General features: G+C 45.5%; 1 protein-coding gene across 1 annotated transcript in view; it reads left to right on the top strand.

Moving 5' to 3' along the window:
• Positions 1–17,155: 17,155 nt before the first annotated feature.
• Positions 17,156–27,070, top strand: part of btbd11b (BTB (POZ) domain containing 11b) — a 134,068-nt gene continuing 124,153 nt past the window's right edge. Inside the window, exon 1 of the mRNA XM_072551784.1 lies at positions 17,156–18,062. Coding sequence (XP_072407885.1) covers positions 17,231–18,062 — 832 coding nt within the window. The 5' untranslated portion in view covers positions 17,156–17,230. The remainder of the gene's footprint in view (positions 18,063–27,070) is intronic.

Here is a 27,070-nt window from a genome sequence, read left to right as displayed (position 1 = left end):
GTAATGATGCAAGGGTGATTTTCTGACTGGAGATCTGTGACCAGTGCTGTTTTGCAGGGATCAGTGATGGGATCCCTGTTAGGTGTAATATATTTAAATGATTTGTCGTAGATTGTAGGTGGCCTGATTAATAAGTATGCAGATGACACAAGTTAGCAGAGCTGTGGATAGTAAAGGGGTTTGTCAGAGAATACAGTAAGATATATGTAGGCTGGAGACTTAGTGGAGAAATGGCAGATGAAGCTTAATCCAGATAAATATGAAATTATACACTTTGGAAAATTTGAAACAGGAGAGAGATATATGGTAAATGGCAGAACCTTTAGCAGCATCAACATGCAGAGGGATCTAATCATACAGGTCCACAGTTCTCTGAAAGTGACAATACAAGCAGCTAAGGTGGTCAAGAAGGCACAATGGAATGCTTGTCTTCATTAGTCGGGCCATTGAGTATAGCAATTGGCAAGTCATGTTGCAGCTGTATAGAACTTTAATTAGTCCACATCTGGAATATTTCATACAGTTTTGGTTGCCCCATATCAAAAGGAGCTTTGGAGAGGATACAGAAGTGGTTGACCATAATGTTGCCTGGTTTGGAGGGTATTAGTTTTGAGGAGAAATTGGACAAACTTAGTTTGTTTCACTCGAACTTCAGAGGCTGAGGGGTGAGCTGATAGAAGTTCACAAAGTTAGAAAAGGCATATGAGAGTGGATAGATGGAGAATTTTTCTTTATGGTAGAAATGTTAATTACTAATAGGCATAGGTTTAAGGTAAAAGGGGCTAAGTTTAAAGAAGATGAGAGAAGTAAATATTTTTACACAGAGGGTGTGAAGTGTTTGGAATGTACTGCCAGAGAAGATGTAGGAGGTGGATATAATAGCAACATTTAAGACGCATCTTGACAGATACATAATTAGGCAGAGAATGGAAGGATACAGATTGTGCAGAGGTAAGTGGTTCTTAGTTGAGTCATAGAGTCATAGAGACCTGTCAATCCAACTTGTCCATGCTGACCAGATATCCCAACCCAATGTAGTCCCACCTGCCAGCATCTGGCCTATTATCCCTCCAAACCCTTCCTAATCATCTACCCATCCAGATGTCTTTTAACTGTTGCAATTGTACCAGCCTCCACCACTTCCTCTGGCAGCTCATTCCATACACTTGCCACACTCTGCATGAAAAAGTTGCCCCTTAGGTCTCTTTTATATCTTTCGCCTCTCATCCTAAAGCTGGACCATTTGGTTCTGGATTCCCCCAACCCAGGGTAAAGACTTTGTCTATTTATCCTATCTGTACCCCTCATGATTTCATAAACCTCTATACGGTCACCCCTTAGCCTCCGATGCTCCAGGGAAAACAGTTCTAGCCTATTCAACCTCTCCCTGTAGCTCAAATCCTCCAACCCTGGCAACATCCTGGTAAATCTTTTCCAAACCCTTTCAAGTTTCACAGTTGAGAAAGGCATTCTGTGTCAGTGCAGTCTTGGTAGGCTGAGGGCCTGTTCCTGTGCTGTACTTCATTTTTGTTCAAAACACAAAATTTAAACAACTTGTCTTAATTTTTAATAATGGTAATAAATTTTATGCATCTATATGGACTCCCAAAACATGTTTGATAAAGGATCATATAACACACTTGCCAACATTGTTGAAGTCCATAGAATAAAAGGGACAATGGCAACACAGATACAAAGTTGACTGAGTTATAGGAAGCAGAAGTGGAGAAAAGTTGTTTTTGAACCGGAAGGAATTCAATGGACAATGCAATGTAAGTTGGAGATAATTTCCTCTGTTAACATATATTAATGACTTAGATTTGGCAGTAGAGTGCACTATTTGAATTCTTGCAGGTGATTTGGAAGTTTAGTGAACTGTGAAAGGATAGATCTGAAGTGCTTGGTCTAACTGCAGTGATTGGAATGAGGTCAGCCAGGTAGATCTCATAGAATATGAGTTCCCTTATTGGTCCAATTAGAAAGCCCTGACTGACAGACATAAACAGCAGTGTCATGGGTTCTGGTCACTCCCTAAGCTATTTGCATCAGTGTCACACATGATGTACATGTAAATAAAGGATGACTTAGTGACGGGATACTGGCCTTTGTGGAGCTATATCAATAACATTTGCTTACATTGAGATGTACTATCCACTCAATCTATCAATATCTCATTGTAATATCATGCCTCTATCTACATTGCTTACAATGCTGCTTATCTTGATATCGTCAGTGAATTTGGACATGATATCTAACAGGCTGTACTTTATAGACGCAGGAAGAACAATTTGACCAATAGAGTCTTTAGGAGTTAAACAGCCAGAACAGAGTTGGCAGGCCGAGAGAAAAAGGACATGGGCAAATGATATTGTTGTAACTTGTACCAGCACATACTAAAGCTCCAGTGACAAGTTCAAATCCCATTATAGAAACTGGTGAAATTGAATTCAATAACTAAAATATGAAATTGGAAACTAGCCTCATTGATTGTTGTAAAACCCATGGTGTTCTCTAATGTCTTTTAAGGAGGTAAATCTTTAGTTCTTGTGTGGTCTGGCTTACATGGAACGCTAGAGCCACAGCGATGTGGTTGACTCTTAACTGCCCTCTGAAACAGTTGAGGAAAGCACACAGTGCAAGGTCACTTTAAGTCATGCAGCATAGAAACAGACTCATCAGCCAACCTTTCTATGCTGACCAGGTTTCCGAAACTGAGCTCTGCGCCGTTCTGTGCATGCACCGATGTCAGTGAAGTCTCTGCAATAATTCTGTACATGCGCCAATGTCAGTGAAGACTCTGTGGTATTCTTTGCATGCACGATGTCAGTGAAGTCTCTGTGCTTTTCTGTACATGCGCCGATGTCAGTGAAGTCTCTGTGGTATTCTATGCATGCGCTGATGTCAGTGAAGTCTCTGCGTCCATCTGTGCATGCGCCAATGTCAGTGAAGACTCTACACCGTTCTGTGCATAAGCTGATGGCACTGAAGTCTCTGCGGTGTTCAGTACATAAACCGATGGCACTGAAGTCTCTGCGGTGCTCTGTAACATGCGCCGATGTCAGTGAAGTCTCTGCGGTGTTCTTTGCATGCGCTGATGTCAGTGAAGACTCTGCGTTGTTCTGTACATGCACCGATGACAGTGAAGTGTCCGTGATCTTCTGTGCATATGCCGATGTCAGTGAAGACTCTGCACCGTTCTGTCCATGTGCCGATGGTAAAGAAGTCTCTATGCTATTCTGTACATGTGCCAATGTCAGTGAAGTCTCTGCGTGTATCTGTGTATGCGCAAATGTCGGTGAAATCTCAGCACCGTTCTGTACATGCACCGTTGTGAGTGAAGTCTCTGCCGTGTTTTGTACATGTGCTGATGTCAGTGTAGTTTCTGTGCCTTTTTGTACGTGCGCCGAAGTCATTGAAGTCTCATTGAAGTCCCACGCTATTCTGCACATGCACCGAAGTCAGTGAAGTCTCTGTGCCATTCTGCACATGTGCCGATGTCATTGAAATCCCATTGAAGTCCCACACTGTTCTGTGCATACACCAATGTCAGTGAAGTCTCTGCGGTGTTCTGTACGTATGCCGATGTCAGTGAAGTCTCTGTGCCCTTCTGTGTATGAACCAGTGGCACTGAAGTCTCTGCGCAGTTCTGTGCATAAACCGATGGCACTGAAGTCTCTGCAGTGTTCTGTAATTGCGCCGATGTCAGTGAAGTCTCTGTGCTGTTCTGTATATGCACCAATGTCAGTGAAGTCTCTGCGTGTATCTGTGCATGCGCAATTATCAGTGAATTCTCAGCACCGTTCTGTACATGCACCGTTGTGAGTGAAGTCTCTGCGGTGTTTTGTACATGCGCTGATGTCAGTGAAGTCTCTGCACCGTTCTGTACATGCGCCATTTTGAGTGAAGTCTCTGTCGTGTTCTGTGCATGCGCCGATGTCAGTGATGTGTCTGTGCCACTCTGTACATGCACCGATGTCAGTGAAGTCTCTGTGCTGTTCTGTACATGCGCCGATGTCAGTGAAGTCTCTGTGCCATGCGGTGAAGTCAGTGAAGCCTCTGCGTCGTTTGTGCATAAACCGATGGCACTGAAGTCTTTGCGGTGTTCTGTACATGCGCCGTTGTGAGTGAAGTCTCTGCAGTGTTTTGTACATGTGCTGATGTCAGTGCAGTTTCTGTACCTTCTGTACATGTGCCGAAGTCATTGAAGTCTCTGTGCCATTCTGTACATGCGCCAATGTCAGTGAGGCCTCTGCGATGTTCAGTACTTGCGTTGACGGCAGTGAAGTCTCTGCACCGTTCTGTGCATTAACCGATGGCACTGAAGTCCCTGCAGTGTTCTGTACATGCGCCGATGTCAGTGAAGTCTCTGTGCTGTTCTGTGCATAAACTGATGGCACTGAAGTCTCTGCAATGTTCTGTACATGCGCCAATGTCATTGAAATCTCAGCACCGTTCTATACATGCACCATTGTGAGTGAAGTCTCTGCGGTGTTTTGTACATGCGCTGATGTCAGTGCAGTTTCTGTACCTTTCTGTATGTGCGCCAAAGTCATTGAAGTCCCATTGAAGTCCCACGCTGTTCTGTGCATGCAGCAATGTCAGTGAAGTGTCTGTGATATTCTGTACATGCGCCAATGTCAGTGAAGTCTCTGTGTTGTTCTGTGCATAAACCAATGGCACTGAAGTTTCTGCAGTGTTCTGCACATGCGCCGATGTCAGTGAAGCCTCTGCACCGTTGTGTGCATGCGCCGATGTTAGCGACATCCTGTGCTGTTCTGTACATGCACCACTGTCAATGAAGTCTCTGCGGTATTCTGTGCATGCGCCGATGTCAGTGAGGACTCTGTACATGCGCCGGTGTCAGTGAAGTCTCTGCGGTGTCCGGTACGTGCACTGATGTCTCTGTACCGTTCCGTACATGCGCCGATGTCAGTGAAGACTCTGTGCCGTTCGGTGCAAGCGGTGATGGCACTGAAGTCTCTGTGCTGTTCTGTACATGCGACAATGTCAGTGAAGTCTCTGTGGCCTTCTGTACATGCGCCAATGTCAGTGAAGTCTCAGCACTGTTCTATACATGCACCATTGTGAGTGAGGTCTCTGCGGTGTTTTGTACATGTGCTGATGTCAGTGCAGTTTCTGTACCTTTCTGTATGTGCGCCAAAGTCATTGAAGTCCCACGCTGTACTGTGCATGCAGCAATGTCAGTGAAATCTCTTTGCTGTTCTGTAAATGCTCCGATGTCAGTGAAGTCTCTGCAGTGTTCTGTACATGCACCAATGTCATTGAAGTCTCTGCACCATTCTGTACCTGCACCATTGTGTGTGAAGTCTCTGCGGTGTTTTGTACATGCGCTGATGTCAGTGCTGTTTCTGTACCTTTCTATATGTGCGCCAAAGTCATTGAAGTCCCATGCTGTTCTGTGCATGCACCGATGTCAGTGAAGTCTCTGTGCCATTCTGTGCATTCACCGATGGGGCACTGAAGTTTCTGCGGCGTTCTGTACATGCGCTGATGTCAGTGAAGCCTCTGCACCGTTGTGTGCATGCGCTGATGTTAGCTACGTCTCTGTGCTGTTCTGTACATGCGCCACTGTCAATGAAGTCTCTGCGGTATTCTGTGCATGCGTCGATGTCAGTGAGGACTCTGTGCATGCGCCGATGTCAGTGAGGACTCTGTGCATGTGCCGATGTCAGTGATGTCTGCACCGTTCAGTGCATGCGCTAATGTCAGTGATGTCTCAGTGCCATTCCGTGCATGAGCCGATGTCATTGAAGTCTCTGCAGTGTTCTGTACATGGGCCAATGTCAGTGAAGTCTCTGTGCTGTTCTGTACATGCGTTGATATCAGTGAAGTCTCTGCGCTGTTCTGTAAGTACGCCAATGTCAGTTAAGTCTCTGCATCGTTCTGTGCAAGCGCCGATGTCAGTGAAATCTCTGCACTGTTCTGTATATGCACCGTTGTGAGTGAAGTCTCTGCGGTGTTTTGTACATGCACCAATGTCAGTGAAATTTCTGTACCGTTCTGTGCATGCGCCGATGTCAAGCAGTCTCTGCAATGTTCTGTACATGTGACGATATCAGTGTGAAGTCTCTGTGCCTGCGCCAATATCAGTGAAGTGTCTGCACCGTTCTGTACAAGCGCCGATGTCAGTGAAATCTCTGTTCCGTTCCGTGCATGCGCCGATGTCAGTGAAATCTCTGTGGTGTTTTGTACGTGTGCCAATGTCTGAAAGTCTGCACCGTTCTGTGCATGCGCTGATGTCAGTGAAGTCTCTGCGGTGTTTTGTACATGCACCAATGTCAGCGCAGTTTCTGTATCGTTCTGCGCGTGCGCCGATGTCATTGAAGTCCCACGCTGTTCTATGCATGCACCAATGTCAGTGAAGTCTCCGTGCTGTTTTATAAATGCGCCGATGTCAGTGAAGTCTCTGCGGTGTTTTGTACATGCATCGATGTCAGTGAAGTTTCTGTATCGTTCTGTGCGTGCGCCATGTCAGTGAAGTCTCTGCGGTGTTCTGTACATGCACCATTGTGAGTGAAGTCTCTGCGGTGTTCTGTACATGTGCTGATGTCAGTGCTGTTTCTGTACCTTTCTGTATATGCGCCAAAGTCATTGAAGTCCCATTGAAGTCCCACGCTGTTCTGTGCATGCGCCAATGTCAGTGAAGTCTCAGTGCCGTTCTGTGCATTAACCAATGGCACTGAAGTCCCTGCAGTGTTCTGTACATGCGCCAATGTCAATGAAGTCTCTGTTTCCTTCTGTACATGCGCCGATGTCAGTGAAGTCTCTGTGCTGTTCTGTGCATAAACCGATGTCAGTGAAGTCTCTGCGGTGTTCTGTACATGCGCCAATGTCAGTGAAATCTCAGCACCGTTCTATACATGCACCATTGTGAGTGAAGTCTCTGCCGTGTTTTGTACATGCGCTGATGTCAGTGCAGTTTCTGTGCCTTTCTGTACATGCGTCAAGTTATTAAAGTCCCATTGAAGTCCCACGCTGTACTGTGCATACAGCAATGTCAGTGAAATCTCTTTGCTGTTCTGTAAATGCTCCGATGTCAGTGAAGTCTCTGCGCCATTCTGTGCATAAACCGATGGCACTGAAGTCTCCGCGGTGTTCTGTACTTGCGCCGATGGCAGTGAAGTGTCTGTGCCCATCCTGTGCAAGTGCCAATGTCAGTGAAGCCTCTGCACCATTGTGTGCATGCGCTGATGTTAGCGACGTCTCTGTGCTGTTCTGTACATGCACCACTGCCAATGAAGTCTCTGCGGTATTCTGTGCATGTGCCGATGTCAGTGAGGACTCTGTGCATGTGCCGATGTCAGTGACGTCTGCACCGTACAGTGCATGCGCTAATGTCAGTGATGTCTTAGTGCCATTCCGTGCATGAGCCGATGTCAGTGAAGTCTCTGCAGTGTTCTGTACATGCACCAATGTCATTGAAGTCTCTGCACCATTCTGTACCTGCACCATTGTGTGTGAAGTCTCTGCGGTGTTTTGTACATGCGCTGATGTCAGTGCTGTTTCTGTACCTTTCTGTATGTGCGCCAAAGTCATTGAAGTCCCACGCTGTTCTGTGCATGCACCGATGTCAGTGAAGTCTCTGTGCCATTCTGTGCATTCACCGATGGGGCACTGAAGTTTCTGCGGCGTTCTGTACATGCGCCGATGTCAGTGAAGCCTCTGCACCGTTGTGTGCATGCGCTGATGTTAGCTATGTCTCTGTGCTATTCTGTACATGCACCACTGTCAATGAAGTCTCTGCGGTATTCTGTGCATGCGTCGATGTCAGTGAGGACTCTGTGCATGCGCCGATGTCAGTGAGGACTCTGTGCATGTGCCGATGTCAGTGATGTCTGCACCGTTCAGTGCATGCGCTAATGTCAGTGATGTCTCAGTGCCATTCCGTGCATGAGCCGATGTCAGTGAAGTCTCTGCAGTGTTCTGTACATGCGCCGATGTCAGTGAAGTCTCTGTGCTGTTCTGTACATGCTCTGATGTCAGTGAAGTCTCTGCGCTGTTCTGTAAGTACGCCAATGTCAGTGAAATCTCTGCACTGTTCTGTACATGCACCGTTGTGAGTGAAGTCTCTGCGGTGTTTTGTACATGCACCAATGTCAGTGAAATTTCTGTACCGTTCTGTGCTTGCGCCGATGTCAAGGAGTCTCTGCAATGTTCTGTACATGCGACGATATCAGTGTGAAGTCTCTGTGCCTGCGCCAATATCAGTGAAGTGTCTGCACCGTTCTGTACAAGCGCCGATGTCAGTGAAATCTCTGTTCCGTTCCGTGCATGCGCCAATGTCAGTGAAGTCTCTGCGGTGTTTTGTACATGTGCCGATGTCAACGCAGTTTCTGTACCTTTCTGCGCATGCACCGATGTCATTGAAGTCCCACGCTGTTCTATGCATGCACCAATGTTAGTGAAGTCTCCGTGCTGTTTTATAAATGCGCCGATGTCAGTGAAGTCTCTGCGGTGTTCTGTACATGAGCCAATGTCAGTGAAGTCTCTGTCTGTACGTGCGCCGATGTCAGTGAAGTCTCTGCGGTGTTCTGTGCATGAGCCAATGTCTGTGAAGTCTTTGTGTTATTCTGTACATGCGCCGATGTCAGCTGCCATCCAAACATATGAGAGGTGTGGTACTATACTTTGAACAGCTTCATCTCAAAAATTATACTGATGAAACAATGATGAAATTATCCTGATGAATATTCATTGCTCTCCATCTGAGACAAGTATATTCTTGTATAATTCCTGCATCAGCACGGTATGATTCCTGCAGGACTGCATTGCTCTCATACAAACCATTTGCCTTTCTGATTTGTTCTTGTACCTGCGTATCACGCAATCTACTCCAAGAACATGCCCCTGCATTTTTGGCAAAAAAAAGGATGATGACAAGAATATTAGCAAGAAGTGTCCTGGTGATACAAGTGCGGGTGGTGAATGCAAAAGAAAGGCTAAAACACTGGGAGAGAAGCTAAGTGTCACAAAGCATTTTGAGCATAAGGAGAGAACATGTGATTAAGCATGCTTACCAGAAATGTGGGAATCTACTCACGCACCACTAGCAGCAATGCTGAAACGGTTAAAGAAAGCTGTTTTGCTGGAATACATCTGAGTGCTAGCAAATCTGTGGGGTCATGGCCAAAGGAACTTGAGGAGATGGAGAGGTTTCTAAGTATTTGGAAAGAAGATCAAACAAAAAAAGTGATCTGGGACAACCTTTCTCACCATGAAAGAGAAAACCTTATTCACTTATGGATATCTAAAAAAAAAGCTCAAAATCCTGTGCCTAGCTTTAGTGCTAGCATTGGGTGGTTTGCTGGTTTTAAGAACTGATATGCCTCCCATAATGTGCAATTGATTTTGTGAACTTGGCTGTGCAGATGAGGAGCATACGCTGGCATTTCCTCTCGTAGTCCAACTTGTTAAAGGATATGAACCATCAGAGAAGCTCCCAAAGATCAAAGAGCATTGTGTTGCCCTTGCAAAGCAGGTTGGCTTTGAAGAAGTGGAAAGTGAGGATATCGGAGCGTTGCTTGAGTCCCACTGTGAAGTCCTCTCCACAGCTGATCTACAACAGCTTGTCGCTGAGGGCAAGTGGTAGCTGAAGATGAAAAAGATGAAATCCAGGATGCAACACCATTTCTCTTTTGTCTTCTGTCTGAGGGAAATTAAGAGGCAGGTGCAGCTCTTTGAGGACAACCAGTATAACACAGAACGCAGCTGAGTAGCAATTTGCTCAATAAGGTATCATCTGGCACCCTATGAACAGCTCCTTCAAGACAGAAGAAAAACAGCGAAGCAGCATAAGTTGGATATCTTTTATAAACCAACCCCCAAGAAACAGTCAGAAGACAATCAACCACAGCCTAGTCCTGATGAAGGGCTTTTGCCCGAAACATCGATATTCCTGCTCCTCGGATGCTGCTTGACCTGTAGTGCTTTTCCAGCATCACACTAATCAACCACAGCCATCCACTTCTGCAACTACAATTGCACATAAAGGTGGTGATGATGATGACCCTCTGTCAGTGCATTAACCATATTGTTTCAATGTAACATGTTAAATTTACTTATATTTTGTAAATAAATATGATTTAACCCTTCATTCAGTACCATACATTTTCTTAGGCTTTTAGGTGATTTTAAAGCAACTGTGAGTGATGTTTTTTGCTGGTCTGTCCTAACCTAGAAGCCATAGTCATAGGGGATTCTATTGTAAGGGGGAGTAGACAGGCGGTTCTGTGGCCATAAATGGGACTCCCGGATGGTATGTTGCCTCCCAGGTGCTCAGCTCAGGGATGTCACCCATCAGCTGCAGAGCATTCTAAAAGGGGAGGGTGAACAGCCAGTTGTCTTGGTGCATATTGGCAGCAACGATATAAGTAAAAAATGAGATGAGGTCCTGAAAGATGAATTCGTGGAGCTAGGAGAGAAGTTAAAGAGGTGGACCACAAAGGTAGTGATCTCAGGATTACTACCAGTGCCACATGCTAGCCAGCATAGAAATGAAAAAATAGGCAGGATGAACACGTGGCTTGAGAGATGGTGTAGGAGGGAGGGGTTCAGATTTGTTGGACATTGGGACCGGTTCTAGGGAAGGTGGGACTATTACAAAATGGACGGTCTACATCTAAACCAGACTGGAACCAATGTCCTTGGGGGAGTTTTTGCTACTGCTGCTGGGGAGGTTTTAAACTAATGTGGCAGGGGACTGGGTACCAGAAGAGAAAACAAGTAGGCAGCGAGGTGGAGACTGGAGACTGTAAGAATTATGAAAATAGCATTAATAAAGGGAAAAGTAGGCAGAGAACAGATGAGCGCAAAAGAACTGGTGGCCTGAAATGCATCTACTTTAATGCAAGGAGTATAACGTGTAAGGCAGATGAACTTAGGGCTTGGATTGATGCCTGGGAATATGACGTTATTGCAATCACAGGTTGAAGGAAAGGCATGATGATTGGCAACTGAATGTTCCAGAATATAGATGCTTCAGACAGGACAGGGAGGGAAGTGAGGCATTATGGGTGGAGCTGAGAAATAAGAAGGGTGCAGTTACATTGTCGGGACTGTATTACAGGCCTCCCAACAGTGAGCGTGAGGTAGAAGAATAAATAGGTAAACAGATTATGGAAAGATGTAGAGGCAATAGGGTAGTGGTGATGGGAGATTTTAACTTTCCCAACATTGACTGGGATACACTCAGCGTCAGAGATCTGGATGGAGTAGAATTTGTAAGAAGCACCCAGGAGAGCAGTATGTCAATAGTCCGACGAGGGAAGGGGCCATATTGGACCTGGTACTGGGGAACGAGTCAGGACAGGTGGTGGAAGTTGCAGTTGGGGATTTCTTTGGGAACAGTGACCACAATTCTGTAAGTTTTAGAATACTCGTAGATAAAGAAGAGAGTGGTCCTAAGGGAAAAGTACTAAACTGGGCCAAGGCCAATTATATCAAAATTAAGCAGGAGCTTGGATTGGACACAGCTATTTGAAGGGAAGTCCAATTTAATATGTGGGAGGTTTTCAAAGATAGGTTAAAGATAGTGCAGAGTAAGCCTGTCCCATTGAAGGCAAAGGATAGGAAGGGCAAGATTCGTGAACCGTGGATGACAGGAGAAATTGTACAATTAGCCAAGAGGAAAAGGGAAGCGTACATAAGGTCTAGACAGCTAAGGACAGAACAGGCCCTGGAGGAATATTGGAAGAGTCGGGCAAGTCTTAAACAAGGAATCAAATAGGCTAAAAGGGGCCATGAAATAACAGAATTAAGGAGAATCCCAAAGCATTTCATTCTAATATACGAAGCAAGCGGGAAACTACAGAAAGGATTGGTCCACTAAAGGATAATGAAGGAAGGCTGTGTGTTGAACCTGAGCGAATGAGTGAGATTCTGAATGATTACTTTGCATCAGTGTTCACTGAGGAGAGGAACATGATGAATGTTGGGATTAGAGATAGAAGTTTGATTAGTCTGGATCATGTTGACATAAGTAGGGAAGATGCGTTGGGTAGGCTAGAGGTTATTAAGGTGGACAAATCCCAAGGACCGGATGGTATCTATCCCAGGTTCCTGAATGAGGTGAGAGAGGAAATAGCTGAGGCCCTGACAGATATCTTTGTGACATCCTTAAATACAGGTGGAGGACTGGAGAGTTGCTCATGTTGTCCCCCTGTATAAGAAGGGTAGTAGGGATATTCTGGGTAACTACAAACCAGTGAGCCTGACATCGGTGGTGGTAAAGTTGCAAGAGAGGGTACTGAGGGATAGGATCTATTTATATTTAGAAAAGAATGAGCTTATCCGTGATAGGCAACATGGTTTTGTGCGGGGGAGATCGTGCCTTACCAACTTAATAGAGTTCTTCGAGGAAGTGACCAAGTTGTTAGATGAAGGAAGGGCTGTTGATGTCATATACATGGACTTTAGTAAGGCATTTGATAAAGTTCCCCATTGTAGACTAATGGAGAAAGTGAAGTCACGTGGTGTGCAGGGTGTTCTAGCTAGGTGGGTAAAGAACTGGAGACAGAGAATAGTAGTTGAAGGGAGTTTCTCAAAATGGAGAAAGGTGACCAGTGGTGTTCCACAGGGTCAGTACTGGGGCCGTTGTTGTTTGTAATATACATAAATGATCTGGAAGAGGGCACTGTTGGTTTGATCAGCAAGTTTGCAGATGACACAAAGATTGGTGGAGTACCAGAAAGCATAAGGGACTGTCAGAGCATGCAGGAGGATGTAGATAGACTGGAGAGTTGGGCGGAAAAGTGGCAGATGGTTTTCAATCCAGACAAATGTGAGGTGATGCATTTAGGCATCTAGAGTGAATTATACAATGAACAGAAGAGCCTTGGGATTAGTTGATGGGCAGTGAGATCTGGGAGTGCAGGTCCATTGTACCCTGAAGGTTGCTGCACAGGTAGATAGAGTGGTCAAGAAGACATATAGAATGCTTGCCTTCATTGGATGGCGTGTTGAGTATAAGAGCTGGCAAGTCATGTTAAAATTGTACAAGACATTGGTTCGGCCGCATTTAGAATACTGTGTACAGTTCTGGTTGTCACATTACCAAAAGGATGTGGATGCTTTGGAGAGGGTGCAGAGGAGGTTTACAAGGATGTTGCCTGGTATGGAAGGTGCTAGCTATGAAGAGAGGTCGGGTAAGTTAGGATTGTTTTCATAAAAAAAAGGAGATTGAGGGGGGACCTGATTGAGGTTTACAAAATCATGAAGGGTATAGACAGGGTGGATAGAGACAAGCTTTTTCCCAGGGTGAAGGATTCAATAACAAGAGGTCACGCTTTCAAGGTGAGAGGTGGAAAGTTTAAGGAGGATACACGTGGCAAGTACTTTATACGGAGGGTGGTGGATGTTTGGAACGCGTTGCCAGTAGAGGTGGTAGAGGCAGGCATGGTCGATTCATTTAAGATGCGTCTGGACAGATGCATGAGAAGGTGGGGAGCAGAGGGATACAGATGTTTAGGAATTAGTTGGCAGATTTAGACAGTAGATTTGGATTGGCTTCGGCTTGGAGGGCCAAAGGGCCTGTTCCTGGGCTGTAAACTTTCTTTCTTCTTTGTTCTTTAAATAAATCAATGCAAATATTCAGATGAATGTAGGTAAATCAGTCCAAATTTACACACTATCAGGAACAAATAGGAACATGCAGTACCCGAGGCAAATTGCAATATTTGGGTAAGAGCATACATTACAGACTTCAAAAATTATAAATGTCTCAGTGCTCATTGCTATTAGAACTGCAAGATCCAGGCCATTTTCTTTCCAATTCTGGACATCATATTTCATTAAGGTATTAAAGGCAGTATTGGAAAGATTTATTGGAATGGGAGCAGGGATGAGGAACATCAGTTACATGCAGAAATTGGAGAAGCTTCAACTGTTGTCCTCAGAGAAGAGAAGATTAACGTGAGATTTGTTGGATGTTCAAAAACATAGATTGGTAGAAAATGTCCTTGATGGGAGAGTCAAGAAGTGTAGAATACTAATATAAGATGAATAGCAAAAAATCTCAATGGTGACATGAAGAACAACCTCTGGTGCAGTGAGTGGTTTTAATCTGGACACAGCCCAACACTGTGGTGAATGAATGAGCTCAGTCACTGTCTTTCAAATAAAAATTGGGTAAGCAACCACAGAGGTAACCTTTACAGGCTACAGCCTAAAATGGAAAAATGTAACTAATTAAGTTCTTCTTGCAGAGTGCTGGCATGCACTTGGTAGTCCAAATGGCCTTCTTTTGTGCTGTAACTATTCTGTAATCCAAAAACTAAGCTAAAATACAAATAAAACTGAAACATTTTCTGAGTGATTACATTTGCACATACAGGATATTGGAGTGTATCAGGGAGTAATGGTGGGGATGAAGAGTATGTTACAAATTACAACACCGAAGATCTTCTTGCATGTCACCCTGAGTTAGTTGATTCACATCACAATGAAGAATGTGCATCACGGGGAAGTAAATATATGGCTTTTTAAATAATGCATGTTTTCAATTTAAAGTAAAATGGAATGATCCAGAATGGGGGCTGGTATGAAGTTATAAGAAACTCTGCACAGCCATCTGCCAATTGTCAGTTCTAAACTTTAATGTTCAAGCACAAAGGAGAAGGTAGCAGGCCCTACTGCTGCAGACTCACAGTCATCTGAGTCAGTCAGATCAAAGGAGTTGGTAAAAAGAGAACTCACATTAGGGTTGCTATGCCAAGCAAATGGAAACATTTGGGCTTTGGGTTAATCCCCAAGTGAAGAACTGGTGAGGACAGAACTCATGTTGAAGGAAACAAGGATTGTGGAATGTAAGACACCATGGAATCAACAGACCAAACATTACAATGTAGAGTCCATTCAATTATACTGAAAAGGGTTGAGCGAGGAACACTTGGTTTAAGAGGACATTGGAAATTCATCTTGGTGGGCAATGATCCTGCACATTTTAAGAGGAATTGGATGCCAAAGTTAAGACTACAGGTGTATGGAGTTTGTTCTACAATGTATAATCCCAACATAGGACTTTGAAGAAGTTAAAGAGGGGATAAGTCTTCTGTAGTTCAGTCTATTACTTACACTAAGGTAATGTTTCGTCAATGTTACATTTCATTGGTTTGTTACAGTAAACATCATAAAATGTGAAATTTTGTCATGAGTATTTGTGTCATGTCAGAAACAAATATATGTGGATTATGAAAATTGGATTTTTAACATTGATGATATTGGCAGCCTTTTCATGGCAGCAAGAGCTGTAATGGAGTCCATGGATCGGAGGTTGGCTTCTGTGATAGTCTAGTGTGCACAACAACTGTCTGTAGTTTCTTACAGGGAGGAGAAAGTGAGGATTGCAGATATTGGAGATCAGAGTTGAGAGTGTGGATGCTGGAAAAGCACAGCAGATTAGGCAGCATCCAAGGTGCAGGAGAATCAATGTTTCGGGCATAAGCCCTTCATCAGGAATGAGGCTTGTGAGTCAAGGAGGGTAGAGAGATAAATGGGAATGGGGTGGAGCTGGGGAGAAAGTAGCTGAGGGTGCAAAAGAACATCAAGGTGGGGTAATGGTGATAGGTAATGGGGTATGGGCGGCACGGTGGCACAGTGGTTAGCACTGCTGCCTCACAGTGCCAGAGACCCGGGTTCAATTCCCGCCTCAGGCGACTGACTGTGTGGTGTTTGCATGTTCTCCCCGTGTCTGCGTGGGTTTCCTCCGGGTGCTCCGGTTTCCTCCCACAGTCCAAAGATGTGCAGGTCAGGTGAATTGGCCATGCTAAATTGCCTGTAGTGTTAGGTAAGGGGTAAATGTCAGGGTATGGGTGGGTTGCGTTTCAACGGGTCGGTGTAATGTAATCTAATCTAAAAAAAAGGTCAGAGAGGAGGGAAGGTGGACAGGTTTGACAAGTCATGGCGGCAGCGGCGAGTTAGAAGTTTGGATATGGGATAAGGTGGGGGGAGGGGAAATGATGAAACTGTTGAAATCCACATTAGTCCCGTGTGGTCAGAGAGTCCCAAGGCGGAGGATGAGGCATTCTTCCTCCAAGTGTGTCGGGCGGTTAGGGTTTGGTGATGGAGGAGGCCCAGTACCTGCATGTCCTGGCAGAGTGGGAGGGGAGTTAAAGTGTTTAGCCACGGGATGGTGGAGTTGCTTCGTGCGTGTGTCCCGGAGATGTTCTCTGAAGCTTTCTGCAAGTAGGTGTCCTATCTCCCCAGTGTAGAGGAGACTGCATCAGGAGCAATGGATACAGTAAATGATATGCGTGGAAGTGCATGGTAAATCTACGATGGATGTGGAAGCTCCTTTGGGGCCTTGGACGAAGGTGAGGAGGGAGATTGAACCTGTGTTTGCAGGTTTTGCAATTCTTGCAGTGGCAGGGGAAGGTACCAGGAGGGGAGGGTGTGATGATGGGGGGGTGTGGGCCTGACGAGAGTGTTCTTTACAGAATGCAGATGGGGACGAGACTATAATTCTGGTGGTGGGGTCCGTTTGTAGGTGGCATAACTCACAAGCCTCATTCCTGATGAAGGGCTTATGCCTGAAACATCAATTCTCCTGTTCCTTGGATGCTGCCTGACCTGCTGTGCTGTTCCAGCACCACACTGTTGACTCTGTAGTTTCTTACAGTCCTGTGCAGAGATAGTGGCAGTACCAGCCCATAATCCACCCAAATAGAATGCTTTCTATGGTGCATCTGTAAAACTGGTGTGTCATAACATCTCGGCACAGGTTGATGAAAAACATCTCAGGTCTTCTCCCCCTCCCCCCCTCCCCCGTACAACATGAACTGGAGGATCCAGGTTAATCGGCTCTTTTCCCTTCCACAACTTTCCAGCTGTTTGGGGCCGGGTAACCCCAAGGACGCTCTCATTGGCTGGTGGGTGTCAACCAATCAGGAAACGGGTGTGGCCGTTGATTTGCATGTGGGGCGGAGCGATGGGGGCGTACCCCACGATGCATCTACCAATCAGAAGGTGGCGGGCGCAGAAAAGTTTGCCTAAATGGGCGGGCACCGTGCGCGAGTGGGCGAGGTGCGGTTAAGCAGCCAATCAGAGGGCGGTTGATGATTTGCATAGAGGGCGGGATTGCTGGTGATCAGCTGGAGCCTGGGGGAGACGGGGGCGGTGACTCTGACTCTGTTAAGGGGACAGGAGGGGGCGGGCAGCACTGGAGGCAGTATAACTGGCGTTTAGCCGCTACTCTGTTGGAATATGCAGCGTAGAGATGGGCGGGCGGGTTAAACCTTGGGGCCGGACACTGGAGGACGCGAGCCGGGACTCTGGTTACGGGGGCGCTGCAGACTCGGTACGCTCTTCTTCCACCAGCCTGTCACTGTGCTGTTCCCCGGCCACTCATGGAGCGGAACCCCGCGGTGTGGGCACCGGCGGCGGGGGCGCTGGCAGTAGTAGCTGCGGCTCGGTGAGCGGGACTCTGGCCGAGGAGGCCGACATGCTGGAGTGTCGGCTGCCCGAGCCCGAGGAGCTGCCCTGGGTTCTGCCGCAGCTGCAGGCGGTGCTGGGCTCGGTACAGCAGCAGCCGCTGGCCGAGTGTCCGCGGGACTCGCTGCGCCGCCTCTCCTGGCTGATCAGCCGGCCGCTCCTGCGGGTGTCGAGGGAAGCGCAGCGGCTGAGCCTGCGGTACGCCCGGTGCGGCCGGGCCGAGGTGCAGAGCGCCCTGCGGGCGGTGCTGTCCTGGCCGCTGGCCCGGGGCTGCGTGGAGGCCGGACTGTCCGCCCTCTCTCTGTACAACATGAGCAGTTGCCGCGGCTTCGGCCAGGGCAAGTCGGCCAGGTGTGGCCTCACCCTGTCGGTCGGTAGCTTCTTCAGGTGGATGGTGGAGAGCGGACTGGCCCCGCGGATCCACCAGCACGCCGCTATCTATCTGACAGCTGCCATGGAGAGTCTGCTGAAGGAGCTGCTGCTGCGGATCCTCCAGAACGGGGAGGCCAGCTCGAAAATCACCCTGGAAGCGATCGAGCAAACTGTCAACAACGACCCGGAGTTCTGGGGCATCTGCCAACCTTATCTGCACCTCCTGTGTGGCAAGAATGCACAGGGTAAGTGCCACCGTGAGAAATGGGTATCTCTCTCCTGTTACCTCAGCTAGGGTCTGCGTGTGTGTGTGTTTCTCTCTCTGTTGAATTCCTCAGTTGAAATGCAGCACTGACGTCCTCTCCATCCGTTCGTGGAATGTGGAGTGTTACTTTAAAGCCAACATTTGTTACTTATTCCTAGCTGCCCTTGAACTGGCTAGGTTGTCTCGGAGAAAATAAAAGCCAAATTAACGTGGGTTTGTCCGATATCTGAAATGAAAACAGTATCTGAAAGCATCTGTAAACAGAAAGGAACAAAGTTAACGGTTAGAATTCCGAGACCGACACATCGCTGAGTTTCTCCTGTATTTTTTTATTTCAGATTTCCAGCATCAGCAATACTTTGGCGTTTGGTTTCTCTGCAATGACCCTAATCAGTTCATGAGCAGTTAAGAACGGGTAATAAATATTGGCCATACTGTAGCAGATTGGCGCAAGGAGTTGTGCTGTCAGAACGTTGTGACGCTATGGTTCTTCCCCCCCCATATAGGCTTGGAATGTGGGCAGCTCTGGTTGATTCACCATTTATTGCCAATACGTAATTATCTTTGGTCGTGAGATAGTGAGTTTAGATTAGATTCCCTACAAGTGTGGAAACAAGCCCTTTGGCCCAAGCAGTCCACACCAACCCTCTGAAGAGTAACCCACCCAGACCCATTTCCCTCTGACTAATTCACCTAACACTATGGGCAATTTAGCATTGCCAATTCCCCTGACTTGGGTGTCTTTGGACTGTGGGAGGAAACCCACGCAGGTACAAGGGGAATGTGCAAACTCCACGCTGACAGTCACCCATGTTGTTAGGGAGGGATTTTGATCCAGCAAAGAAGGAACAGCAATATGTTTCCAAGTTTGAATGGGGGTAGCTTGGAGGGGAACTTGTTGGTGATGGTGTTCTCATATATCTGCAGCCCTTCTCTTTCCAAGTGGGAGATGTTGTGGGTTTGGAAGGTGCTGTCCAAGGAGCATGTGAATTTTTGCCATGTGACTTATAGATGGTGTACACTGCTGCTATTGAGCATTGGTAATGGAGAGAGTAAATACTTGTGGATGTGTTGCTAATCAGGTGGGCTGCTTTGTCCTCGATGCTGCCTGACCTGCTGTGCTTTTCCAGCACCACTCTAATCTTGAGTCTGATCTCCAGCATCTGCAATACCCACTTTTGCCTTGTCCTGCATAATGTCAAGCTACTTCTGGTGGTGGAGTGGCACACTTTCAGGCAAGTAGGGAGCATTCCATCACACTCCTGGCTTTTGCATTGTAGAAGCCAGGCTACTTCATGAAGTGACTTCAGAGGGTAGTTAAGAGTCCCCTTGAAAGTGGAGTCGCAGGTAGATCGGATAGTGAATAAGGAGTTTGATATGCTTTCCTTTATTGGTCAGAGTATTGAGTACAGGAGTTGGGAGGTCATGTTGCGGCTGTACAGGACATTGGTTAGGCCACTGTTGGAATATTGTGTGCAATTCTGGTCTCCTTCCTGTTGGAAAGATGTTGTGAAACTTGAAAGGGTTCAGAAAAAGATTTACAAGGATGTTGCCAGGGTTGGAGGATCTGAGCTACAGGGAGAGGCTGAACAGGCTGGGGCTATTTTTCCCTGGAGCGTCGGAGGCTGAGGGGTGACCTTCTAGAGGTTTACAAAATTGAGGGGCATAGATAGGATAAATAGACAAGTCTTTTCCATGGGGTGGGGGAGTCCAGAACTAGAGGGCATAGGTTTAGGGTGTGAGGGGAAAGATATGAGACCTAAAGGGCAACTTTTTCACACAGAGGGTGGTACGTGTAAGGAATGAACTGCCAGAGGAAGTGGTGGAGGCTGGTACAATTGCAACATTTAAGAGGCATTTGGATGGGTATATGAATAGGAAGGGTTTGGAGGGATATGGGCCGGGTGCTGGCAGGTGGGACTAGATTGAGTTGGGATATCTGGTTGGCATGGGCGGGTTGGACCGAAGGGTCTGTTTCCATGCTGTACATCTCTATGACAAGTAGGCCAGACTGTAACCACAACAGATTCCCCTCTCTGAAGGACTTGTGAACACAATCAATGATTGTTTCATGGTCACTAGCTATGGCTAGCTTTTAACACTCATTCCAGTGAGTTTACCACCCTGCCGCTATCTTCAGGTACCTGACTGTGTATCTAATCTTGCTATACAACTCTCCTGCCTGGCACCTCTGTACATCTTACTGTGTTAAAGCTGCTCAGTAAATGTAAGTTACTGTTGATAAAGTTGAAGCTCATGGGGCCCAAATGTAACTTCTGTTTTTTAAAACATGTGTTTTGAGTAACTTGGTCTCACCCCATGACCTGTGGCTTCTTACTCCGGTGCTGGGGCTACAGTGTTACGTACTGTTTACTGTCCCTTTACTGAACCTATGCAGGCTGTGGTCCAGGGTATGAATGCATTGTGATACTATCGCTTTGTGTTGTGGTTTGATTCGTATCCATCTCAACAAAAGAAGTTTTTTTATGTTCCTGTGAAGTGAATGTTGCCAGCTAAGTTTGCATTTGTTGCCTGTCTGACCCTTGAAAGTTGCGGGTAGTGAGCTGCTATCTTGAACCACTGCTGTCTGCATGGTGCAGATATAGCCACAGTGCCATTAAGGTGGATGTTCCAGGAAGCATCAGGAGAGTGGGGGGTGGGGGGGTGAGAACTCAGAGGTTGCGGTGTTTCGATGGTCTGCTGCTATTGTCCTGTTTCGACAGTAAAGTTCACAGGTTGAGAAGGTGCTTTCAAAAGAACCTGAGTCACTGGTATCATTCAGAATATTTGATCATGACTAGTAGCCAGACTTGGTGAGATGCAGCATAATCAATGTTATTTGGGGAGGATTCACTCTCTTGCTGCAGAGCTTATCACATCACATTTTTGAGTTACTTTATTAAAATAAAATGGGTGAATCAATGAATTAGGAGCAGGAGTAAGCCATTCAACCCCTCAATCCTATTCTGAAATTCAGGTAAGACCATAGCTGGTCTGATTGTGGACTCGAATCGTCAGTGCTGACCGACATCTCCAGTCTGTCTTGAGAGGTTAAAGCATTTCTTCCTGCATTGGTTTTAAATGGGCGACCCCTAATTGTTAACCTCTCTCCCTAATTCCAGTCTTTTCCATAAATCTGAGGATTGTTTTTTTTGAGGCTTGGCTGGAGAAATGCGGAAGCCCAATTTGTTCACTCTTTGCCAGGAGTCTTGTAGCAGGGAGACTATCTGTCTACAACACGGACTCCTGTCCATGGATCAGGTTGCAGTCTCGAGGCTCCTATTGTAAGTTCTGTTTCAATTTCAAGCAGGAAGGTTACATAAGCAGTTGCATATTTAAGATATCAATATGGTCATATGGAATTATGTCTTTATTTCACATACTTTAGGTCTATGAAATACAGATGTGAAGGTAATTCAAACACTTTGAGATTTTGGGGAATGATGAAACAGTAACTCTAGTAAGTGACGGAGTCTGAATGCAGACTGGCAGCATCTGCTGGCATCAGGACAGGGCCAAGCACTGGGCAGGTGTCCAGCTGCTTGGATTCCCTAAGCACTGCTATACATGAGCATTATTTCATGCATAGAACCTGTTGTCCATTTAATAATTTAACAAGTGCGTCGTAACCCCTCAACAGCAAATGTTACTGAACTTAATAATTAAAGTGGCCTTGTCACCGTCAGTGAGAACTTTGAGTGGCATTATGTCTCTCAGTGGCTATGGTCCCCTCCATGGAGTTATTGGTATTTCGGCAGTTCATGTTTACCATAATAGATACAAAGATTTGAATATCCCACTTTTCATAATATGCAATAATTAGCACTATGCTTGGTATCTCTCCTTCCCTCTCACTCACTGCCAATGACTATCCCAAGATATTTTCGAATATTGTATCCACTGCCTTTCACTGGTATAGAAAATTGGAACTGATCTATTGTGCACCTGGAATGGGAGCTCAGTGCCTTCTCCACTCATGGGCATGTGTGGGGTACTGCTGGTTTCAATATTGCTTTGGTGCTTAGCTTACTGACTTGCTCTAGTGCTAACACAGTCACACCCACTCCAATACTTAACTTCCTGCCACACTGCCTCACTTGGCTTATAGAAAATGCAGAAACATTTGAGAAAGAAGGCATTTTAATGGTTGTGTATTGTTTAAGTTGCTGAGTGTTGTGATGATCCTAATTGTTTGATGTGGGCAGCTACCTGTGGCATTTGTAGTCATGATACCACAGAGGGTGCTTCAACTGTCTGGCTAGAGGGTATATCCTGCAGTTGTGACAGACCAATCTCTAACTTTGCAGAAAGGGTCCAAATGAAAGAGGAACTGAGGGAGACATTCTTTTGTATACAGAAGAACAGACAGACATGTTGTCAAAGATTTTCCCCTTGCACTTATAGGGATAAACCTGCCAATGCTAAATTTCGAATAATCTCAACTCTTCTTATACTTGAGGAGAGAGTGCTGATTATTTGGTAGATCAATCCTAACTGGCCAAGGTGTTACCATGGAGAAAGCACCAGGGAGTGATAGGCTTCCAAGCTGCTTGGATACAAACTTGTCACTTCTAGCATGCGTAAATGAGCCACATTATAAACTCAACTGATTTTCAATTTGTTGCAATTGATGAGTGCAAATGGAATTGTTCAGCAAGTACTTTCTAGTTATGGGATTTCATCCCTTGGATGCTTTGGGGTTCACAACTTTCGTGCGATGCATTGAAAATTCTCAATGCACAGTTTGTGAACTTCTATCTGCAGCCTGACTGAATGTTTAGAATCTCTTCAGAAATGTTGTCTCCAGCGATGTAACACACCTTTTGGTTTAAAAACCCCACCAATCCTGCCTCAACTTGGAAACATATCACCGTTCCTGCAGTGCATTTGGTCAAAATCCAGGAAAGCTTTTTCCCCAACAGCACTGAGTCTCCCACCCCATGGACTGTAGCGATCAAAGCAGCAATTCACTGCCATCTTTCCCAGGGCAATTAAGGATGAGGGACAAATGCTGGCTTATCCAGCAGCATCCGTATCCTGTGATTGATTTAATCCAGGAGCAGACTTTAGGGTCTAATGTAACCGTTCGAGAGCAAGGCATTAACCTTGTTTCTCACGCCCCTGTGGCTTGGGGTACCTAGGACCAAGGGTCTGTCTCAGAATTAGGGATAGACCATTTCAGATTGAGCTGAGGAGGAATGCCTTCTTTGAAGGTGATGAATCTTTGGAATTCTCTACCCTAGACAACTCTGGAGACTCGGCCACTGAGTATATTTGATATAGAAATCTATTAAATTCTATAGTTTTTAAACATTAAAGGGTTTAGGACAATAGTGTTGAAGATCAGCCAATGATCTCATTGAAGGGCAGGGTAAGCTTAAGAGACTGAACTGCCTCCTGCTTCCTATTTCTTCAGTAATCTCAGAGTGAGCTGAGTGTTGTCAACTGAGTCAAGCTGACACCTAATCAATATTCCCAGGAAAAGATCACCTGTTACAGTCTGACAGCAGCATCTTTTGTTATTAAACAAGACCAAGCCCTTTCCAGTCGAAGGCTATTGCGAAACGTGAGATCTGTAGTAATTATATACTGATCCCTGCCTTGAGGCTGTTTTCGGAGAGTGAGGGGCGGTGGGGTGGGGGGAAACTGGAGCCCTATTGCCCGTTTATTTCCAGCAGCTCCTGAGTTTCTAGATTCTCGGTTACATTGTTGCAATCTGATTAGAAAGATTAGGGAATTCTTAATGTTCTGTCAGAGTAGGGTTGGTGATATTGAATAGTCGAAAACTCTCGGAGCGTATTCGTAACTAGCCATCAGATTAGCATTGTGCAGCTCATATGTTTGTTTGGCTTAGAAAGTGAGTGTTTAGTTTAGATTATAACGGCTGTGTTGGTTTGTTTTTATCAAGCTAATGTCACTGGGCAATGCAATCCAGTTCACAAGTGTGTTGCTGGGAGATACTGCGCTCCTCAAACCCTCACTACTGCAAATATCCAGACTTCAATGTCTGTCTCTCTCTATCTCTCTTTCGTGTCGCTGTCCCCAAGAGAAAGTGATGTCCGTACATGTGCTCTGTATCCTCCCGGGCAGGGAGAGTTTAGGTGTGTATCTGGCACTCTACAAGAGCTGGGAGTGGCCCTCAGATCTGTTGCGGAGACATGTTCCTCCTTTATTTTTACACCATGAGTTGGTGTAAAGTCAACACATTTGAGGACATTTGTAAAGGCCCATTTAGACTGAGCTAACAGGCGCTGATTGTAACGGCACCCCTGCGAGGCCCAGGGAGCTGAGCAGTTTGTCAAAGGCCGTTTGTGCCCACTATTTATTTGAATACTCAGCGAATGTTACAGCGTTGATGGATGAGGATATGTTAGGACTTTCTAAATCCAAGCTTTCAGGAGACATGCGCTGTGTCCTTCCTGCTAGTACAACATGCTGCACCCATAGTCAATTTGTTTATTGTGTTATTAGTTGGTGAGGTGATTGGATTAGAGAGGAAGGTTTGTACATGCTGTTTGGGATAGTGTCATTGGTCCGGAGAGGTAATCAACCAGGGCTCCTGTCGGGAAATGGGTTAATGGTGGATAATGTACAGTACTCGGAAAAGAAACTAATTTGAAGTGCACCCAACAGCAGTTTTAATGAAAACTTTCTTAATCTTTGTTAAAACTAAAGCTGTGACTTTGAGTGTGTTCCTTCAGGGTAAGACATGACGATTTGTGTCCCTGATTAGTGACCAGTGAACTGAACTGGAAGTGTGTGTGTGGGTTTATGGGCAGAATGCCTCATCGCCAGAACTTTCCAACAAGCACCAAGACATGGCTTGGCTGGTGGTGAGAAGGGCTCTGCCTGTGAGATCCTTTATGCACGCCCAGACTTTCAGCCGCACCGCACGCTGCCCTCGAAGTGGCTGTGGAGGAGTTGGGGGGGGGAAGGGGGGAAAGAGACTGTCACACACCTCCTTCTGGAATGTGTCCACGCAGAAGTCTGGAGAGGAATGCAGTGGTGTTTGTCAAGGTTCGTCCCGAGCAGTACAGTGACACGCGACTCTCTGCTCTACGGCCTGTTCCCCGGGACACACACAGAGACGAACATCAACTGTGCCTGGAGGATCATCAACTCTGTGAAGGACACTCTCTAGGCGGTCCGAAACCTGTTGATCTTCCAGCTGAAGGAGTTGATCCCAACTGAGCGTTGCAGCCTGGCACATTCCAAGGTCCAGGACTACGTGTTGAGGGACGCACTGAAGCTTTGGGCAGCTGCTGCCAAAACACGGTGGGGAAAGACCACTGTGTAACATCTGCCTGCCTAAAGAAGAACAGAGGGCCCACCCAGTCATTTGGGCTCTGCTGACGCCTCGGCTAAATATATGGACATATGATTGAGAAATGTACAGACCTGTATATACAAATGATAAATTCTGATCTCTGTATGTAAATGTTGACATATGTATGGCATGACCAACTGTACAGACCATCGAATTATTTTATAAATAAAGTATATTTTTGAAATTAAAAAAATGTGAAGGGGCACTAGTGGAGAAAGATCAGTCTGAGGCCTTCCTGCTGAAGTTTAAATGGCGGTCCATACAGTTATCAGACCCTCCTAGTATGTACGTAAATATAGTCTTGAACAAATAAGAAATGCCTTGGGCTTGTTTGCTGTTTGTTTCTTTCTTTCTTCATTTGCTGCTGCATGGAACCAAACGGCTTCAGTGACTATGTAAATAAAAATATTTTTATGAATAAAGTTACATGAATGAGGATTAGTTCTAGCTGGTTCTCCAACTGGCTTTAACTGTATGAACAGCTTGAGGTAGCCAAGTTTCTCTCTAGCCAGTAAGCTGCACAATTCTATATGAGGGACATTGCAAATTCCTTCTCCTATTTTGACAGCGTGGGTATAAAGAGATACAGGAGTCTGTCTGTTAATATGTTTCATTGTTGGATATTTAAATGTAGTTTTGGTGCTACTAAGCATCCATATTCACACATTCTGGAAAAAAAATCTGAAAACAAATCTCAGACATATAATTAAAAACTTTATTTCAAATATTGCAGAAATTATTTGGCAAGTCAGAAGCTTTGGAGAAACCGTCAACATTTTGGGTCGCTGGCTCTTCAGAACAGAGGATAGCCATGTGATTGTTATTGTAGTATTGATATGAGTCTTAGATTTTTGAAAAAAGCCTGAGTACTGATCTATTTACACTGAGATTTCTGAAGCACTGTTATTAATGTTACAGCGTGTTCAGCTAAATGTATTATTCAAAAGCAGGACAACAAAAGGTAGATACCACCTGATGTTAATCAAACCCAGAATGAGTTGACTCCAGCAGATTATTCACGTGAGCGGTTTGAAGAGGAATTTTACTGGGTTTTTGCATCCCTCTTCTAGGTGACTGAGATTATGTTCAATGTCCTGCCTTCTCCCAGGAGATGACACTGTTCCTGATAGGAAGTGTCTAGATTGTCTTGCACAAGACACTGCGGGTTTTTAGAACAGGTTGGGTGGCCCAGATAATATTTTGACTTCAGTCTTTTTTTTATGTGTATATAGTGTCAGATCTGACTCAATTTCTTGCACACTCACCACCTGAGTCACAAGGCTACAAGTTCAAGTCTCACCCTAGGGCTTGAGCACAAAAATAAAAAAAAACTGGAACTTCCAAAGAGGTGATTATGATTTGGTATGATTGTCATTTTGGCAAGTTTAACTCTGTTACAGATGAGCAGTTAGAAATTTTTCTGTGTGGGAGGTCCCATTCTTGCAATGTGTAGCTTTGCAATGTACTTGCATTTACTTACACATACGTTCCACAGCATTATATATCGAAGCAAATATTTTGTCTAGATTGGATGTAGTTTTAAGTTTAATTGGTTGTCAAGAAAGTTAATCTTTAGAATCTAGATTGGAAGCTGATCAACCATACGATTTGGTCTCTAAATGCTCTTATCTCTGTCAGTTCTTAGCGTTGTCAGAAAACTA

The sequence above is a fragment of the Chiloscyllium punctatum genome, chromosome 32, assembly GCF_047496795.1.
Source record: "Chiloscyllium punctatum isolate Juve2018m chromosome 32, sChiPun1.3, whole genome shotgun sequence".
NCBI lineage: Eukaryota > Metazoa > Chordata > Chondrichthyes > Orectolobiformes > Hemiscylliidae > Chiloscyllium > Chiloscyllium punctatum.
Note: the sequence above shows the minus strand (reverse complement) of the source record. Positions and strands in the feature narration are given on the sequence as shown.